Here is a 20,143-nt window from a genome sequence, read left to right as displayed (position 1 = left end):
TACAACTATTTTCACTCTTGAGCAGGTATTTCCAGCAAATTTAAAAGATGAAGTGTAAACACACACAAAACAATAAATACAAATATTTACATAAATGAAGGTGCTATTAAGTTTCGATAACAAGCAATCTCCAAACAACATTTCCACAAGCATCTACAAGAATCAGAGTTAAACAGGGGCAGTATTCAGAGCTCCCTCCAAAGAGAGATTGCTAATTTCTGGAAATTCAAGCACTGCTCAGCAGAATTTGTACAGATTCTTTGGAACATAATGCAGATATGAAAACCTCTTTTGACCCACAGAACACACTTGAAATGCTTACCCCGGCGCTTAGTTGGAATAAGTAACTGCTGATGTTCCCCAGAACTCTCATCTTCTAGCTTCAGTTGATTGATATTTTTCATAGCCCACAATGGAGCACCCAGAATGGCAGAACAGTGAATACTCTTTTAATGGAGTAAGACACAAACCTGCAGCCCAACTGTGCAACTTCAATAATTCAGCACACTTGGGATTTTGGGTGCTCCTACTAATACACCAACACACATTTAATTGACTTGTTTTAAAATGTTACACAGTAGTAGAATAAATATTCCAGTGATCCAGGCGAGTTTAAAGGGAGTGTGGTAAACAAAGCTGGTGAGTTTAAAAGATCTTGTGAAATACGAGCGTAACAGGATCATTCAGGGGAAACAGAGGCCTCACATGTTTGAAAGCTGCGTATAAAAGAGGCCCCTCCACATTTGAAAGGAGTGGTGGAACAGGGCCCCACTGTGTTTAAAGGGATCGCGGGAAACAACCAAACGAGCTAGATGACAAACTATCGGTAAGCTCAAGACTCATTAAGTTGTTTACAACGTGTTTAATTAGTATCAGAACTCACTAAGCATCAGAAAACAGGTAGATAGATAGACATGTATAGGAAGTAACTGCAGACGCTGGTTTAAACCAAAGATAGACACAAAAATCCCGGAGTAACTCAGCGGGACAGGCAGCATCTTTGGAGAGAACGAATGGGTGACGTTTCGTTGTCGAGACCCTTCTTCAGACTGAGAGTCAGGGGAAAGGGAAGCGAGAGATCTTTGTCGCAGTGAAATCCAACCTAGAGTTTGAGGTAACTACAATACTGATGAATAATATACAACATTATTTACGATGTTGCTTATCTTGATTATCAGACAAAGGTCTGTGGGAAGCCACATCTTGCAACAAACTCAGAGGGCATAACTGATCCAATGAATTTGTATCTGGAAGAAGAGGAGAAAGCGAAAATTGCTAAAACTACAACTTTAATTCACTAATAATCCATCTCCTTTACGTTTCAATACAATCAATCCTTGCAAATATTATCTTTGTCCTTTAACAGGCTGGAAACACAGATAATGGTAAATGTTTAAAAACTATCAAGGCAGGATCAAAAGAAACATTGAGCTTATTTTAAAAAAATCTTTATTAGGCACAGATTGCAATTTCAGCAGATAGAAATTCCCACCAGCCTTCTAAATTAAAAAAATTGAGTAATTCAGATATAAAATTGTAATCGACACAAAAAGCTGGAGTAACTCAGCATCTCTGGAGAGAAGGAATGGGTAACATTTTGGATCGAGACCCTTCTTCCCATTCCATCTCTCCAGAGATGCTGCCTGTCCCGCTGAGTTACTCCAGCTTTTTGTGTCTATCTTCAGTTTAAACCAGCATCTGCAGTTCCTTCTTACGCATAAAATTGTGATAGTCCATTCCATCAGAAATTGTACAACTTCAAGATCAATGAAGCATTAAAGATCGGAATCAAGTCGGGTTTAGAAGTGGAGGGTGAATATAAAATAAGGTATTCTGCTTGCAAAGCTAGGAAAGGCTAGATAGAAACAATCAGTGCAATAAATGTGCCCACTCTGCGGTCACAGACTCAATTTACAACTTTTTCCGCAATGGACGTTTGATTTATCTTCACTCAAACGTCTAATTTATCTTGACTCAAACATTTAGTCAATAACTTAATATGTGGAATGTATCCAAACACTTGCTACTATAAATCAACAACTAATTTAATACACCAAGAGTAAGATCTCATGCAGCGTAAATTTTGAATTTCTAAAAGCAATCTTTATGTTTATTGTAGCTTGGACCAGTTTTTCATTATCTAAGTCTATTATACATCCTGTTGTTTCTCCATTACATCACTTATTAACCAAAAGGTCAACACAGCCAACAAAATTCACATGCATGAACAAGGACTGTTACACAAAACATTTGTTTATTTAAAAGGAAAAGAGCAGTCTTTACGATTGGGGGCCTGATATAATAATGTCGTAGAAAGGGTAACCATGCAGAGTCTGCACAAAAGATCACTGTTTTGCAATTTAAGCAGAAAAATAGAGAGACACACACTATAATGATCAACTCTGGTTACAATCCTTTAGTTCCATGTAATATAAAGAAAGATAACATTGTTTAGTTTAGTTTATACAGGCCCTTCAGCCTACTGAGTCCACACTAACCATCAACCACCCATTGATACTAGTTCTATGTTAGCCCACCTTCTCATCCACTCCCTACACACTAGGGGCAATGCATATAAGCCAATTGACCTACAACCTCACACATCTTTGGGATGTGGGAGGAAATCCGAGCATCTGGATGAAAACCACGCTGTCACAGGGAGAATGTGTAAACACCACACAGACAGCAACAGAGGTCAGGATCGAACCCGGGTCTGACGGGTGTGAGGTAGCAAGTTTACCACCGCGTCACGCATGGTTTATTCAACTAGCTATTAAATATAAAAAATCTTACATGTTTTCAGAGTACAGAACAAGCATATGTAACAAAGATAACTGCCAATTTAACCTGCAGAATGAAGTAAAAATTGCAGACAAAACAGATACAATTGCAGAATCCTAATACTTGTATTAATTGCAATAATTTATGAAGACTATAAGACACATCTGTCTCCGCGGATAAATACATTTGAACAAGAGAAACACCTCTCAAGAACATTTAAATTATGGCATTGCTTTATTTGTGTGAAGTATGTTATCTTTTGTTTTGCTTCAATTCGTGAATGATAATTCACTGCTCCAATGGTTGAAAATTTTAAAAACTGCTGGGAAAAATGTTGAAAATCTTAAATTAAAGCAGAAAATGCAGTGGTCAGGCAGTATTGAAAAAAGGAGAAACAGAACTAACATTTCAGGTGAAAGACTCGTTTTCGTCAGAACATAATCGGTCTAGTTCCCTGACTGCTGCAGTAACAGGTGTGATTTAGCTTTAGAAGACCTGGTGCCAGGCCCCAAAAGTGGTCAAGAGGGAGGTCAGATTAGTTCATTTTAGCTTAGAGATACAGCGCGGATACAGGCCCTATGGTCCATTGAGTTCAGCGGCAATTAGCCCGTACACTAGCACTATCCTACACACTATGGACAATTTTACAATTTTTCTGAAGCCAATTAACCTACAAACCTGTACGTCCTTGGGATGTACGAGGAAACCAGAGCAAACGTAGAAAACCCACGCGGTCACAGGAAGAACGCATAAACTCCATACGGATAGCACCCATAGTCAGGATCGAACCCGGGTCTCTGGCGCTATAAGGCATCAACTCTACCACTGTTGCCACCTGTCTCCAAAAATGGCGAAGAACCTTAAAAGCAATCAAAAGGAAGGTCAAAAACACTAGGAAAACGGAGATGGAGATCAGAGGATGCAGTAGCTGGAGCAGGTCTGAAGTCCCACCCACTGCAGTAGAATTCTTTTGCTGAATTTAGAATAATCATGACATATAGCAATAACACTTAAAAACTTTGGAACCCAATTTCATATCTACGCAACACAACTGTCCACCAAGTAGTGGAATTATAACCTCCATCATTTGGTTAAGAGAACATCATTTAGCAAAGTCTGAAGAAGGGCCTCGACCCGAAACATCACCCATTCCTTCTATCCAAAGATGCTGCCTGTCCTGTTGAGTTACTCCAGAATTTTGTGTCTAACGTTAGCAAAATAAATGCCTGGATTCAGTGTACAGATCGTAACAAGCTTGAGTTATAGTTTATTATAAATAAATGCAGGGCAAATGCGATCATGCAGCTATTGCTGGTACCTCGTCCTGTCCCTAGCTAAATAAAACCAAGACATCTCTTACAAGCAATATTTTCACACTTGAAGGCATGATAACAATGGCTGAAAGTGCAAAAAGAATGACATAATTTACAGAAGAACCAATAATATTTTCCAGCACCAGATTCTTGCTTGAATTACTTCAACAGACAAAAGGCAGTTTCGAACCAGTTTTAATTCAATGGGATTTTCTCATGAACTGGCATACAAGGCAAAACACACAACAATAAAAGTCAGACTTGTTTTACAAGAAATATCCACCTGTTCTTCCAAGTGTGATAACAAATTTACAACGAGCAACTAATAATGAAAAGGATGCAAGCAGATAAAATGATTGATCTGATGTGTTTTCCTCAATGTCAGTACAATAGTTCAATTTTCATATCTCAATAAGAGATTACACAAGCACAACCATCCCCTTATAATTTCATGATATCACAATCATTATCGAAGCAATCGATCTTTGTGAGGTAGTCCCCAAGACTGAGACATTAAGAAAAGCCGAGTGGCAAAATGCCAATCCTAATTTTACTAACTGGGACAGAGTCTCCAGCACAGACAGAAATACAACACACAGCAGGTCTACAACTTAAATAGTTCCATTGAATAGAAACAATTCTATTACAGCTGGCACACAAAGATATTGCTGCAAGGAATATTTAATAAAATGAAGACATAAAACACATGGGGGTTGGGTGCTGTGAAAAATATTTGCTATTATGAAATGAAGAAGGTTTTTAACTGGTTGCCCAGAGCTTAATGTTCCCAGGAGACAGAAATGCAAAAGTAAAGAATGAAAAGTATATACGACCGACAGAATTATAAATCCATGGCTTTTTTTCCCTTTATGAAATGTCTGTTTGAACTTTGTGTAAGAAAATTCATAATAGAAGCAGGAAAATGTATCACGATTTGTAGTGGAATTTGTGTATGGTGTCAGCTGTGCAGTGTCAGAATGTATAAATACAAAGATTAGACAGGCAGACGGGACAGGCAGTTTTCTTAATCTTCCGCCGAGAGTGGGATAATCAGACAAACTCATGCATGAAATGCAGTGAAGTTCCCCAAATTTTCCATATTTGCATAATTTTCCACAAAATTATTATCAAAAGCAAAAAGGGAGAAGGCTGCATTAGACTTCGAAGTAAGCCACATTTAGCTAGGTGGGAACTTGATTAGGAAGTTATATTTAGAAAGGAGAAACTGAACAAATGGAAGATTTCTAGGCTCCTGACTCAAAAGGTCATCTATCCATTTTCTCCAGAGATGCTGCCTGACCTACTGAGTAACTCCAGCTTTTTGTCTTGTCGCATCATCCCCGACTGTGTGTGTGTGTGTGTGTGTGTGTGTGTGTGTGTGTGTGTGTGTGTGTGTGTGTGTGTGTGTGTGTGTGTGTGTGTGTGTGTGTGTGTGTGTGCAAACTATCGGGAAGCTCAGGACTCATTAAGTTGTTTACAACTTGTTTAATTAGTATCTGAACTCACTGAGCATCAGAAAACAAGTAGATAGACATGTGCAGGAAGGAACTGCAGATGCTGGTTTAAACCAAAGATAGACCACAAAAAGCCAGAGTAACTCAGCGGGACAGGCAGCATCTCTGGAGTGAAGGAATGGGTGACGTTTCGGGTCCAGACCCTTCTTCAGACTAGTCAGTGAGAGATATAGACAATGATGTAGAGATAAAGAACAATGAATGAAAGATATGTCAAAAAGTAATGATGATAAAGGAAACAGGCCATTGTTAGCTGTTTGTTGGGTGAAAACGAGAAGCTAGTGCGACTTGGGTGGGGGAGGTATGGAGAGAGAGGAAATGCCGGGGTTACTTGAAGTTAGAGAAATCAATCTCTCTACATGATCGTCTCTATCTCTCATTTCCCTTTCCCCTGACTAGTCTGAAGAAGGGTCTTGACACGAAACGTCACCCATTCCTCTCCAGAGATGCTGCCTGTCCCACTGAGTTACTCCGGCTTTTTGTATCTCTCATGTATATATATTATTTACAGTGGTAAGAAAGTCCAGGACCGCATGGGGATGGTGTCCCTCGCCGTCAATGCACAAATGCGGTGGCGCTGGCGATCTCGGGCTTGTCCCAGCAACCTAGTCCTGGTCTTCGTTTGGTTTGAAGTGGAGGCGCTAGTGGTCTCTGGATTATCATGGCGGTTCAGTCTTTGACTCTGTGTGGATGCAGTCCCTCTTTGTCCATGGGCAGGACACTTTCCCTCCCTCCCTTCCTCTCTCTCTTCTTTCTTTCTCCCTCTTTCCCTTCTGCTTCTTCTCTCACCTTCTGACCGTAATGCCTGGGTTTTATAAGGAGTAGGTTGAGATGGTTCAGGTGGCCAAACTGATATCAGCTAATGGAACTGTTGCCAATGATGCCGAGTATTGGCCTTTCCCGGGGCCTGTCAGTCAGTGATGAGGATCGGAGCAGCATCAGAGGGAGGGGGTGCTGTCACAGTGTCTATCTTTAGGACTTCTAGATTTGGATATCGTTGACCCACATCATGTAGCACAATAGGGACCATCCACAATAAATATGATAAATATGGCAATGAATAAAATGATGGTGAAGGTGAGAAGGGCAGGCAAAAATAAATTCGACATTAATGAACCAGTCTACAAGGAGAAAGTCTGAAGAAGAGTCTCGACCCGAAACGTCACCCATTCCTTCTTTTCAGAGATGCTGCCTGTCCTGCTGAGTTACTCCAGCATTTTGGGTGTATCTTCGATTTAAACCAGCATCTGCAGTTCTTTCATGCACATGTAAGGAGAAAGAGCTCAGCTTGTCAAAAACATCTACGGATAACAAAAGATAAAAGGAAAACAAATTGTAAGAAACAGGGGAAAAAAACGAACCCAGTTATGGTGAATTACAAAGTATGACGCAGAAAAGATGGCAAAAAGCTACAAAATGAAAAGAGACGCAATGTGTATATAATAACCTGCAAAGTATTTTTCCAATTATATTAGAGATGTAGTGTGGTCAGGAGTGACATGGAATTCATAAAAACTGTAAATGCCCTGACTTGTGAATAACTGGCATCAGTTTTTATAATAGAGAAAGAGGATAGCACGCTGGATAGACCAGGAATCTTTTATTAATTCAAGAGTGGGGACTCCTTGAAAATAAAAGAGCAGTAAAGAAAGAAATGAACTGGGGAGCTGCAAATCTTAGGATCAGATGGCTTCCCTCCAGCAAGCTGGAACAAAGAAAGAACATTACTAATCTATAATCTTCCAAGGTTCTCTCAAAGGGAAACTATATATATATTTTTTAAATACACATCACCATCATTTAGGGAAGAGGGATAAACCAATGAGTTACAATTCAACAAGACCACAATATTAAAAATAATTTTCATTGGAATTTTCAATATTCATCAGTTTGAGTCATTCCTTGGACCATACGAGGCTGAGGGGCAATTTTACAGAGAAGTATAATATCACAAGGGAAATAGATAGGGTGAACGCAGTCTTTTATTGACCACGGTAGGGGAATCAATAACCAGAGGGCATAGGTTTAAGGAGAGAGGAAAGATTTAATAGCAATCTGAGGGGCAACCTTTTCCATACAGAGGGTGGTGGGTATATGGAATGAGTTACCAAAGGAAGTGCTTAAGGCAGGTAAAATAACAATATTTAAAACTCATTTGGACAGGTACATGGAGAGGAAAGATCTAGAGGGCTAAGGCAAATGGGAGCAGCTTATTTGGGGAATCTTGGTCGGCATGCACAAGTTGAGCTGAAGGGTCTACTTCCATGCTGAATGACTCCAATTCTGTTAGTTTTTAAATAGTTATGGAAAAAGATAGGATTGACCCACAGGTTAAAGTCCTAAATTGGGGCAAGACTATTTTAGAAGGTTTAGACATAAATGTGCAGAGATCAATTGGGATATGGTGCGTGCAGGTAAAGGGATATCTGCTATTGGAGGCTTTTACAGGTAGATTGGGAGAATATTGGGACAACAGCATGTTCCTGCTGGAGTGATGGGCAAGGCTGGCAGGTCCAGTGAACTGTGCTTGTCGAGGGATACCGAGTCTCTGGTTGGGGGTAAAAAAAATAGGCAAACGTCAGTTACAGTCAGGTGGAATCAAGCAAATCCCTTAAGGGATATAAGAAATGTAGGAGCACACTCAAAAAGGGGAAAAGAGTGCTCTGGTAGACATAAAATATGAAAATCCTAAGAGTTTCCACAGGTACTCTAAGAGCTTAATGTAACAAAGCAGAAGGTTATGGAAACAAAGGAACAGAGTGAACTGAGTAGTGATGACTTGGACCACTCCAAATTACAGAAGAGGAGGTGCTAACAGTCTTAAAAAAGATATCAAGGTGGATAAATCCCAGGGGCATAACAGTGTATTTTTGGACATTGTGGGAAGCTGGGGCCCTGGCAGGGATACTTGCATCTTCTTTAACCACATGGGAGGTAAGGGAATGGAGGATAGCCGTGTTGTTTCCTTAATTAAGAAGGGTTGTTAATACATCGGAAGCTACAGATCGGCGTTTTTTGCATCAGTGATGGGGTGTGTTATTAGAGGGGATTCTGAGCACGGCTCTCTGCATGGGATATCACGTCCCCCCAATCTGAAGAGATCACCTAGAAGATTGGCGTTTTTTTTTGCAAGGTTCTGCATGGTAGACTGGTCCATTTATTCACAAAATGCTGGAGTAACTCAGCAGGTCAGGCAGCATCTCGGGAGAGAAGGAATGGGTGACGTTTCGGGTCGAGACCCTTCTTCAGACAGGGTCTGAAGACTGGTCCAATAGGTTAGATCGCATGGCATCCAGGGTGAGCTAACCAACTGGACTCAAAATTGGTTTGGTGAAAGAAGTCAGAGGATGGTAGTGGAGCGCTGTTTTTTGGATTAGATGTCTATGAGCGGTAGTATGTTGCATGTATCTGTACTGGGTCAATTTTTGTTTGTCATCTATATTAACAATTGGGATGATGATGCAGTTAATGTGATAAGTTTGCAGTTAACTTTTGAACTTCCAACAAAATTAACCCAATGTCATTTCCTCAATTTTCCTGCAGTCTAGTGTATTTTTGCCTGTGATACTTTTCACTTCAACAACCAGAATCTAAATTCAAAACTTTGGGCGATTTAATGAACCAGTGACTCTGACAAAGATTACTTTGCCCCACTAGTTCCAAAGTAAAACAAAAATTCAATATTTGTGAAGGTTGTATGAGGAAACCAGGTGGTGCAGTTATTCAGAAGGGCAGTTTTTCCATCTGCGGATCTGAACTCCAATCAACTCTAAAGGTTTCTAGCTGCAATGGTTCTATCTGAAGGGAGCAGGGCAACCTCAAATAAGTTGCTGGTTATTTCCATGTCCAAATGAAAGGTCTTGACCCGAAATGTCGACTGTCCATTTCCCTCCACAGATGCTGCCTCTAACTTCTCTTCCTATTTTGCAACTGATTGCAGCATCTGCAGTCTTTTGTGCCTTCTCAATTAAGTTACTAGACATAAATCCTTAGCATAAAACTGACAGTAATCAGTATTTAAAGAATGGCAAAGAGTGGCCTTTAGAATTTTAAATGAGGTTAAATTATAATTTTACAATTTCTCTTCATGTAGTGTCAAACCAAAGGATCCAAGCTTACTTCCTCTCTTGGCCACATATTAGTTCCGTCTGTGGCCAGGTCAACTGCTGGTGCCAAAGCCGCAATATTCAGAAAGTAACATACATGCTCATGACACTAAATTATATGGGGAAGCAATTGTCGGATACATTAACCAATATTTCAAAAACGTAAACGCACAATGGAAGTAGGTGCCATCACTTGAAAGAAAAGGATCTATTGAATGTCCAGTTCTTGGCAAGATACCCATGATAGTGAAAGTAAGAAAATGAGATTTCATGAGTTCACCGCCCATTATAAAAGGTGTGGAAAAGGGACGACATGCAATTTCTAATTCCCCACCTCATCAAAGTCGCTAGATATTCAATTAGTTTCTTCAGACAATAAGATCGGATAAAGCATCACCCGATCACATGGAGGCCATACTTGACAGTACAAGAAAATGAGAATATTCCCATTCAGAAAGAATTACAAGCAGCCTGTCATACGACACAGCCTGGTGACAATGACAGAAAGCCGTTGCTTACTTCTGCTCGAGATCTTTGTTCCCTGAAGAATGCATATGTAATCAACCAGTATAGATTAAAAACTGTACTGGGCTTCACTGAGGTTTGGGAAAACAGTGCAAAGGCCAGAGTTAATAATAATTCACAACTACAAATTCACAATCTCTGTTTATGTCCCGTCAAACAATTTAGAATGTAGGAAGGAACTGCAGATGCTGGTTTAAATCGAAGATAGACACAAAATGCTGGAGTAACTCAGCGGGACAGGCTTCTGGAGAGAAGGAATGGGTGACGTTTCGGGTCGAGACCCTTCTTCAGTTGCGGACTGGATAGCACGCAACAAAAGCTTTTCACATAGAAACATAGAAACCTAGAAAATAGGTGCAGGAGGAGGCCATTCAGCCCTCCGAGCCAGCACCTCCATTCATTGTGATCATGGCCGATCAATACCCCGTGCCTGCCTTCTCCCCATATCCCTTGATTCCACTAGCCCCTAGAGCTCTATCTAACTCTCTCATAAATCCATCCAGTGATTTGGCTTCCACTGCCCTCTGTCGCAGAGAATTCCACAAATTCACAACTCTCTGGGTGAAAAGGTTTTTGTCAATGGAAGGAGGTTGATTTGTGCAATGGTTCAGGCTGTGACCACAATTCTTGCGGTCTTGGATGGAGCTGTTCCAAAACCATGCTGCGAGGCATCCGATAAAATGCTTTCTACGGTGCACTCTGCCTCTTGTTCACTAACTTGTGCAGAAGTTGTCAACCAACTCTCTTGTTTACCTGACAATTCCTTACAAGACCCCAGTATCCAAAAAAATGGGAAGTATAAGAAAATGACTGCAGATGCTGGTACAAATCGAAGGTGTTTATTCACAAAATGCCGGAGTAACTCAGCAGGTCAGGCAGCATCTCAGGAGAGAAGGAATGGGTGACGTTTCGGGTCGAGACCCTTCTTCAGACTGATGTCAGAGGGGCGGGACAATGGGAAGATTGCTGAATTTAAAGGGATCACAAACAGTTCTGATCTAAGCTCCTATGCATCCATGCTTCCTTGCAAAGTTCACTAGACTGCTTCCTGATTGGGAATCTCAATATTTAACTTCCTCAATGAGTGGCAAATTCTATCTTTCGCAGCTGATAACTGAACGTGTAATGTTTTGTACTCCACAGCTTACATCTTCGTTAACCATACCAATGTAATTATGACAGATCTCACTGACACAGCTGATAAAATTGCCTGTGGTTCTCCTCATGGAATAAAAAATGTATCCAAGAGTAAGTTAATTAGCAAAGTGAGCGAAAAGCAAAGTAGAGAAAAAGTCATGCTTAGCTTTAAGTGGTTTACAAAAAGGGCTCACATTCTTCAGGTTAAAACTAGCTTGCAAATGACCACCTGCAGAAAAAGATTGGTTCTTGAAGATCAACAAAAATAAATACATGCCACTTTTCTACGCACTTTGTCCTTAATACTGCATGAATTTCAATCTTCCAAGAATAAACAACCAGTTTAATTTGTTTATTGTCATGTGTAACGAGGTACAGTGAACAGCTTTTTGCTTTGTGCTAACCAGATAGCGGAAAGACTACATAATTACAATCGCACCGTCCACAGTGTAAAGATGCAGAAAAAGGGAATAATGTTTAGTGCAAGATAAAAGTCCAGGAAAGTCCGATTGAAGATCGTCCGAGGGTCTTCTAAATAAGGTAGATAGTAGCTCAGGACTACGCTCCAGTTGTTGGCAGGATGGTTCAGTTGGCTGACAAAAGCTGGTAATCTGGCGGTGTGCGTTTTCACATTACTGTACTTCTTGTCTGATAGGAGAGGGGAGACGAGGGGGTGCCCAGAGTGAGACTCGTCCTTGATTATGCTGGTGGCCTTGCCATGGCAGCGTGGTGTGGATGGAGTCAATGGAAGGGAGGTTGGTTTGTGCGATGGTCTGGGCTATGCCCACAATTCTCTGCAATTTCTTGCAGTCTTGACGGAGCTGTCCTCAAACCATGCTCTGATGCATCCCAATAAAATGGGTCAAGGTTGCTTGGTAGACTGGATTTAAAGCATTCCATAACCAGCCTCTGAAAGCACTTCATAATGATGGATGTCAAGGCTATTGGACAGTCGTCGTTATGGCAGCAGATCTGGCTTTTCTCCGGTACCGGGATGATAGTGGTCTTCTTGAAGCAGGTGGGTAGCTCAGAACACAGTAGGGAGAGATGTCCGTGAATGCTCCCACTTGTTGGGCCGTGCCATTTCTCAGGACGCGACCAGGGACAGTTGCTTTCCGTGCGTTCACCCTCGGGGAAACCGATCTAACTTCTGCAACAGCAACCTTGTGACGAGGCACACTTGAGTTTGATGGGGCGGATGTCATTGCCCTGTTAGCCCTCTTCTCAAAGAGAGTATAAAAAGCAGTAAGTTCATCAAGTAGAGCCGCACTTTCACCAGCGATGTTGCCTGACTTCACTTTGCAGCCAGTTATAGTATTCAGACCGTGCCACTTTCTGCAGGTGTCCCAAATGATTAGATTGGGACTCAGGTTTGTCCCAGTTTTATCTCTTGGCATCCTTGATAGCTTTGCGAAGATCATAGCAAGCTTTCTTGTACCGTCTGGCATTGTTTGACTTGCATGCAGTGGAGCTGGCCTTCACCTGTGAATGTACCTCACGGTTCATCTATGCTTTCCAGTTGAGGAACACGCAAATCGTCTTCGCTGGCATGCACTCGCTGATGAAGTCAGTCACAGCAGTGACGTACTCATTCAGGTTGGCTGCAGAATCCCTGAATATGGACCAGTCCACTGACTGCAAGCAATACAATACAATATCGTTATTGTCATTGTACAAGTACAACGAGATTAAGAATGCCACTTCCATATCGATGCTATAAGATATATAAATAAATCACTTCGTCCCCGTTGATGAAGACCGGAGCGTATTCCGCATTCTGTGACCTTCTAAAGTTGATGATTAGCTCCTTGGTTTTTGATGTGTTTAGGGACAGATTGTTCTCTGAGCACCAGCTCGCCAGGTTCTGCACCTCTGCTCTGTAGGCTGATTCATCGCCGTTGGAGATCAGCCCGATCACCGTTGTGTCGTCCGCTAATTTGACGATGGTGTTGGTGGCGAATGCAGGAGCACAGTCATATGTGAAGAGGGAGTAGAGGATGGGGCTCAAAACACAACCCTGTGGTGTGCCAGTACAGAGTGGTAGTGGAGGACAGGTGGAGGCCCATTTTCACTGATTGAGGGCGTTACATCAGGAAATTCAGGATCCAGTTGCATATTGACGAGCTGAGGCCCAGCTGGTGGAGTTTGGAGGTGAGCTTGGTGGTATGACTGTGTTGAAGGCAGAGCTATAGTCTATCAATAGCATCCTCACATATGTGCCTTGACTCTCCAGGTGAGTCAGGACGGTATGAAGAGCCAGAGAGATGGCGTCCTCTGTGGATCTATTTGCTTTATATGCGAACTGATGTGGGTCTAGTGAGGCAGGGATGGTGGCTTTGATGTGGGAGCAGACCAACCTTTCAAAGCACTTCATAATTATCAGTGTGAGGGCAACCGGGCGGTAGTCGTTCAGATTGCTGATGTTTGCCTTTTTCGGCACCGGCACTATGATGGCTGACTTCAGGCACTTCGGGACCGTTGCCAGAGATAGAGACAGATTGAAGATCTTTGTGAATACCTCTGCAAGCTGGTCAGCAGTCGTGTAGGCTGTCGTCCATGTCCGCAGACCACCACTGAACAACTTTCTGTACCAGATCCTCATGCTTCAGTTTTTGTTTGTAGGCAGGCAGAGGCAGCTCAGCTAGGTGATCAGATTTCCCAAAATGTGGCTGAGGAACAGATTGGTAGCCTTTTTTTGGTTGATGGTGTTCTGGCCCTTGGTGGGACGTGACATGCTGATAGTACTTTGGTAGTATGCCCCTGATATTGGCTTGATTGAAGTCTCTGAATACAACGACCAGGGCTTTGGGTCTCAAGGCTGTTGAAAGCGGAGTACAGTTCATTCAGAGTCAGCTTGACCCCTTTATGGGGAGGGATGGGGACTGCTGTCAGGATACCCAAGGTGAATTCCCTCAGGAAGTAGGGACGGCACTTCACAGTCATTCCAGGTCCGGGGAGCATGAGCTCGCCAGGACTGCCATGTCTGAACACCACAAAGTACTGATTAGAAAGCAGACCCCACCACCTATAAACTTACCTGCAGATGCTGTAAGGTTGTACTATTGAAAAGATAACAAAGAAATCTAGTCAAATTGTCAGTCATTCATAAAATTTACTGCAAGATTGGGAAAGAGGAAACAAACCAGTTTTAAGTTTGTATCGTTGGAATTGGAAAATATAAAACTACAAATAATATATTATCTTTCATATTGAGGACCAATCCAGACCCAAAGTGCCATCTGTCCATTCCCTCCACACATGCTGCATGACCCACTAAGTTCCTCCAACAGATTATTTGCTGCTCAAGATTTCAGCTTCTGCAGACTGTTGTGTCTCTGCAGTTAATGTTTCAGTTCAAAGATCTGATGAAGGATCTTCGACTTTAAATATTCCAAGTCCTGCCAAATAACGATAGAATGATTTATGGACAGCCCACACTTACGAACAAGTGTTTGGGAAACCAGCAGGATGGATGGAGATGGCATTGCCAGTAACCTTGGGGCTGCAAGGATCTTCTGCCTTCTCGCGGGTGCCTTCTCTCGCGGGTGCCTTCTCTCCAGATAACCCCCACCCGCCCGCAACAGTCCGGGGCCGGTAGTGCTGAGCAGACTCTCTGAGTGAGTGAGACCGGCTGGCAGCATCTCTTCCCGTGGCTTCTCATTCTCTCGTCACAGCTGTATCTGGAATTGTCCCCCAAAACACTGTTTTTACTTATTTCCATCCTACACGCAGTCAGATCGCGGCCAGTTCTGAGGAACAGAATCCTGTGATAAACTGGTGACTTCCTATGCTACCTGACTGACTGAGTTCTTCCAGCATTTCTGTCTTTGTTACAGAAGTGAGCTGTTATGGTTACTAGCAGCAATCTGGGCTTCTGACATCAATAAAATTACACTGAATGAGGGCAACCAACGATGATAAAGGACAGCCTTCCTGGGGAATAAATCTGGACTTGTAAACACTGAGGATTTAAAGTATATGTCATGTGATGAAGAGATCATCACATCCCATCTTAAACCAATTTTTTTGTTGAATTTCTGTTTCGTACAGTTGATTGCCTTTTCTGCAGGGAGACACCTCTAGAAGACCCTTACTAATGCAGTTGTCTCAGAAGAAACCAATTTACCAGACACTTAGAGGCGGTGATGGATCTTTTTCATGTCAGCATAGGGCTTGTGCTTCAGTTTTTCTTTTAGTCTGTGCTCTAAAGTTACAGTAAAATATGATTTTATTCCAGTGAAAACCTACGATACTCCTGCATTGCCCCTCTCCTCCAAACTGGAAATGCCGAGTGATAAATCTTTAACTCCTTTCATTCAAAAGATTGCAATATTGCAATGCAAGTTGCAATCAAAAATGACACCACAAAGCAACAGCAAGAACTAGTTTCCTATTGACACCAATACATGAGAATAGACAAGGATTGTCTGCACATTGCTGCACAAATGCATCCCAGACAGTCTCAAGAACATCAAATGAATATGTCAAATGAATCTGCAGCTGAATATCATCATTAAACTACAAAATTACATACCTTCAACTGCTTTCCCTGAATGTAAACTCAACTCAAAAAAGTGCAAAAAAGCATTGTGTAAAGTATTTCCCGAATAAGGAATTATTTCCCTGCTAATCCCGATGGAACCGGATACAATTATGACTTTGAAAAGACATTTGGCCAGATATGTGGATAGAAAGGGTTTGGAGGGATATGGCCAAATGCAGGCTGATGGGTCTAGCCCAGAATGCAACTTGGTCAGCATGGACAAAGTGGTTAGAAAGGCCTCTTTCCATGCTATATAGCTCGATGACTCTAGCGGCAAATAATTATTTCTGAGAAATCCACAAATGGTAAAATTAATTTTACCATGACAGTCTGCATCCCTACTGTGGCTACAGGCTGCTTGTAAAGTGTGACACACATTGCAAAGCCCTCCTTTCAAAGCCTGTTATTGTATTACTAGATCATCCACCATGTACAACGTTGATAATCTGTAATCAAATGGCTAACCATCCAATTGGCCTTTCCACCACTTCCAAGTCAGGAATCAACACAGAAATCAAACATTTATCAATACGAAGATGGGTAGAGATACTCCATTAAAATAAGTGCGATGGTACTTTCACCAAGAAACTTGCCCATTGAGCAGAACCTCCCAGTGTTTCCTTCACTCTAAACATCCAGATGGCCCTCATCTCTAAATCATGTTCCAAGTTGACTTCCTAATCCTTTGACAACTTTTCCTCTTTTAAGCATCTCACATTCCAGTTAGTTCTTGATCTCTGCTGTAAACCAACATATCATGCCAATTTTCTTGCTTTGTAGACTTAAGTATTGCAATGAACTCTTGATCAAACTCCATATGTTTAGCCAAAAGTATACGACCTATAGATATACCTAAAGAACGCATGCAAGTTTCATTCACTAATTACACAAGTACCTCTCTACCTTCATCACCTCTCAGTGCAGCTCTCAATGAGGGCAGCACAGTGGCATCGCGGTAGAGTTGCTGCCTTACAGCGCCAGAGACCCAGGTTCGATCCCAACTACAGGTGCTTGTCTGTACAGAGTTTATACATTCTCCCTGTGGGTTTTCTCCGGGATCTCTGGTTTCCTCCCACACTCCAAAGACATGCAGGTTTGTTGGCCAATTGGCTTGGTATAATTGTAAATGTCCTTGTTGAGTGTAGGATAGTGTGCGGGGATGGCTGGTCGGCGCAGACCCAGTGGGCCAAAGGGTCTGTTTCCGCACTGTATCTCTAAACACAACACCTAAACTTTAATAATATTCTTGCTTTCTATTACCTTCAAGGAATCTCTTACACTCTATATGCAAAATCAGGCAGACTTAAGTCTTCAAGATTTTTTTGCCCTTTTCATTTTTTTTGCACTGTTCATTTTAAACGCTCCACCATTGGCTACCACGTCATCAGCGAGCATAGCTCCAATTCTTCCTAGAAAGCTCCTTCACGAAGCTGCTGGAATTCTCATTTTCAGGCCATGCTTTAGGTCATTTACTCGATTCTGCTATTTAAAAAAATTTTTTTTTTTTTTTTTTTGAAAAGCATATGTACAAATCGAAATAAGAAAAAACACATTTGTTACAAAGTTCTTACATAGCTTCAATTTTTAAATTTTTGAAGAGAGAAAGTAAAAATAAAAATATAAAACTATAAACTTGGGGAGAGAGAGAGTAAGAGGGTTAAAAAAAAAGAAAAAAAGATCTAACAATAAAAATTAACGGGAGTAGATCCGGGAGACAAAAACCACAGCTGTACATCCAACCCCCAACTCAAGTTTCAACTTTTTATTTAAATTTTTTTTTTTATTTTAGTCCTGTGCCAAGCCCATTTACTTTTCTAAAAATTCAATAAATGGAGACCATATTTTTAAAAATAACTCAGGTTTGTCGATTAAGGCAAACCTTATTTTTTCCAAATGCAGGGTCTCTGTCATTTCCATAGTCCACATTTTAATTGTGGGGGTTATTGGTTTTTTCCAAAATTTAAGTATTAGTTTTTTCGCAGTTATTAGACTGTAATCAAGAAAATGTACCTGACTTACTGTAAAATTTGTAGTATGTTCTGATAATCCTAATATAATTAATTTTGGGTCCATATCTAATTTTTTATTAATAACTTTAGAAACTATTTTAAAAATCTCCAACCAGAAGTTTTGCATTTTTATACAAGTTACGAAAATATGAGTTAAATTAGCTTCTTGAAATTGACATTTATCACACATAGGAGAGATACTAGGAAAAATCCTATTTAATTTCGTCTTCGAATAATGTAATCTATGTATTATTTTAAATTGTATTAGGGAATGTCTAGTATTCAATGAACATTGATGTATATGTTGTAAACTTTCATCCCATATATCTTGCATTATAACTTGATTCAATTCGTCCTCCCATGCTCGTCTATAAGATTCTGATGACGGAATGTCAATGTCAAGGAGAATATTGTAAATAAAAGATATTAATTTATTTGAGTTATAATGTCGATTCAGGCATACATCAAGTATTTCTGGACCTCTAAACTTATATTCTTGCATGTGTGATTTTACATAATCTCTAAGTTGTAAATATCTAAAATAATTATTAACATGTAATCCGTACTTCTGCTGTAACTCCTGAAACGAAAGAAAAGTTCCCTTATGATAAAGATCTCCCACCCTTTTGATTCCATAACTTTTCCATTGAGCAAAGCCTCTATCTAAGACAGACGGTTTAAAAGAAGGATTATTCGCAATAGGAAGGAAAACAGATAATTTACTCAATTTTAACGTAAGCTTTAATTGTTTCCAGGTACGGATAACACTATGTATAATGGAATTACCTCCATATTTTTTAAAATTTGACAACAGTTTTGTTTAGCAGCTAGGGCATTTCGCTGCATTAGAGATACTACACTGTCATAATTATTTTCCACAGAAAAAGGAAAACGACTTCAAACACAGTACAAATACAATGTTCTGAAAACAAATTCAAGTTTTTCAACAATCACATTTTGAAACTAACAGTAAATACACTATGACATTTTTCCTTTCCATTCCCATGAGTGTGCAGCATGAATTAGTCAGACTTAACTAATGAATTTATAATCTATCATAAAGCAGTGCTATGAATCACTAGCTTTGACTGCCGAACTCACACTTCATCTAATTCACCATCAAAAAATCATTTGATTCACTCGTATATTTTCAGGGAAGAAAATCTGCTATCCTATCAAATGAGTCAAGAGTGTTTTATTGTCATATATGTTCCAAAACAGAACAATGAAATTCTTACTTACAGCAGCACAACAGTTTTGTAAGCATAACGCTCTGTAAACACCATAACAAACAAAAAGAGATTTGGGATAATTAAAAAACACATGCAAACAATAAGAGTGCAAAGACAAAAAAAAAACAATGCTCACCTCACAACTGCGAATGTACTTTGGAGCTTAGGAGGTGGTTGTAGTGTTTAATAGCCTGATGGTTGTTGGGAAGAAGCTGTTCCTGAACCTGCTCCATTGCAGTTTTCAGGCTCCTATACCATCTCCTGATAGCAGGTGAAATGAGAACAGGGCCAAGAGGGTGTGGGTCTCTGATGATGCTAGCTGACTTTTTGAAGCCGACTCCAGTAGACTCATTGGATGGTGGGGAGGTCAGTGTCCACAATGTACTGGCAATGTTCACCACTTTTTGCAATCATCAATCCTGGGCGTTCGAGTTGCCAAACCAGGCCGTGATGCAGCCAGTCAAGATGTTCTTTACTGTAGACCTGCAGAAGTTCAGGATAGTATTTGTCAACATGCCGCATCTCCTCAATCTTCTAAGGAAGTAGAGGTGTTGATGGGCTTTCTTTACGATTGTTTCAATGTGCTGGGTCCAGGACAAAACTTCAGAGATGCGCATGCCCAGGAATTTGAAGTTCTTGACTCACTCTACTTCCGTCCCGTTGATGAAGACAGGTTTGTGGATCCTCAGCCTTCCTCTTCCAAAGTCAACAATTAGTACCGTGGTTTTATTGAGAGCAAGGTTGTTGTTTTGGCACTATTCAGTTAGTCGATCGATCTCCTCGCTGTACACTGACTCTTCATCATCCTTAATTTATCCAACAACGGTGGTGTCATCAGTGAATTCAAAGATGGAATGAGAACTGTGACCGGCTACACATTCATGAGTATAACCTGAGTAGAACAGGGGGCTGAGCACACAGCCTTGAGGTGGTCCTGTGCTGATGGTTATCGAGAAGGAGGTGTCACTACCAATTTACACCGA

General features: G+C 40.9%; 1 protein-coding gene across 16 annotated transcripts in view; it reads right to left on the bottom strand.

The window, feature by feature from the left end:
* Positions 1-20,143, bottom strand: part of plekha5 (pleckstrin homology domain containing, family A member 5) — a 243,235-nt gene that overhangs the window by 210,440 nt on the left and 12,652 nt on the right. The window contains exon 4 of one of the 16 annotated variants that reach the window (XM_078419967.1): positions 6,803-6,909. The exons of the other annotated variants lie outside the window; for them this stretch is intronic. Coding sequence (XP_078276093.1) covers positions 6,900-6,909 — 10 coding nt within the window. The 3' untranslated portion in view covers positions 6,803-6,899. Of the gene's footprint in view, positions 1-6,802; positions 6,910-20,143 lie in introns of those variants that run through there. 16 annotated transcript variants of the gene reach the window in all.

Source organism: Rhinoraja longicauda, chromosome 23 (genome assembly GCF_053455715.1).
Source record: "Rhinoraja longicauda isolate Sanriku21f chromosome 23, sRhiLon1.1, whole genome shotgun sequence".
Taxonomy (NCBI): Eukaryota; Metazoa; Chordata; class Chondrichthyes; order Rajiformes; family Arhynchobatidae; genus Rhinoraja; species Rhinoraja longicauda.
This window is presented reverse-complemented; position numbering and strand designations above follow the sequence as displayed.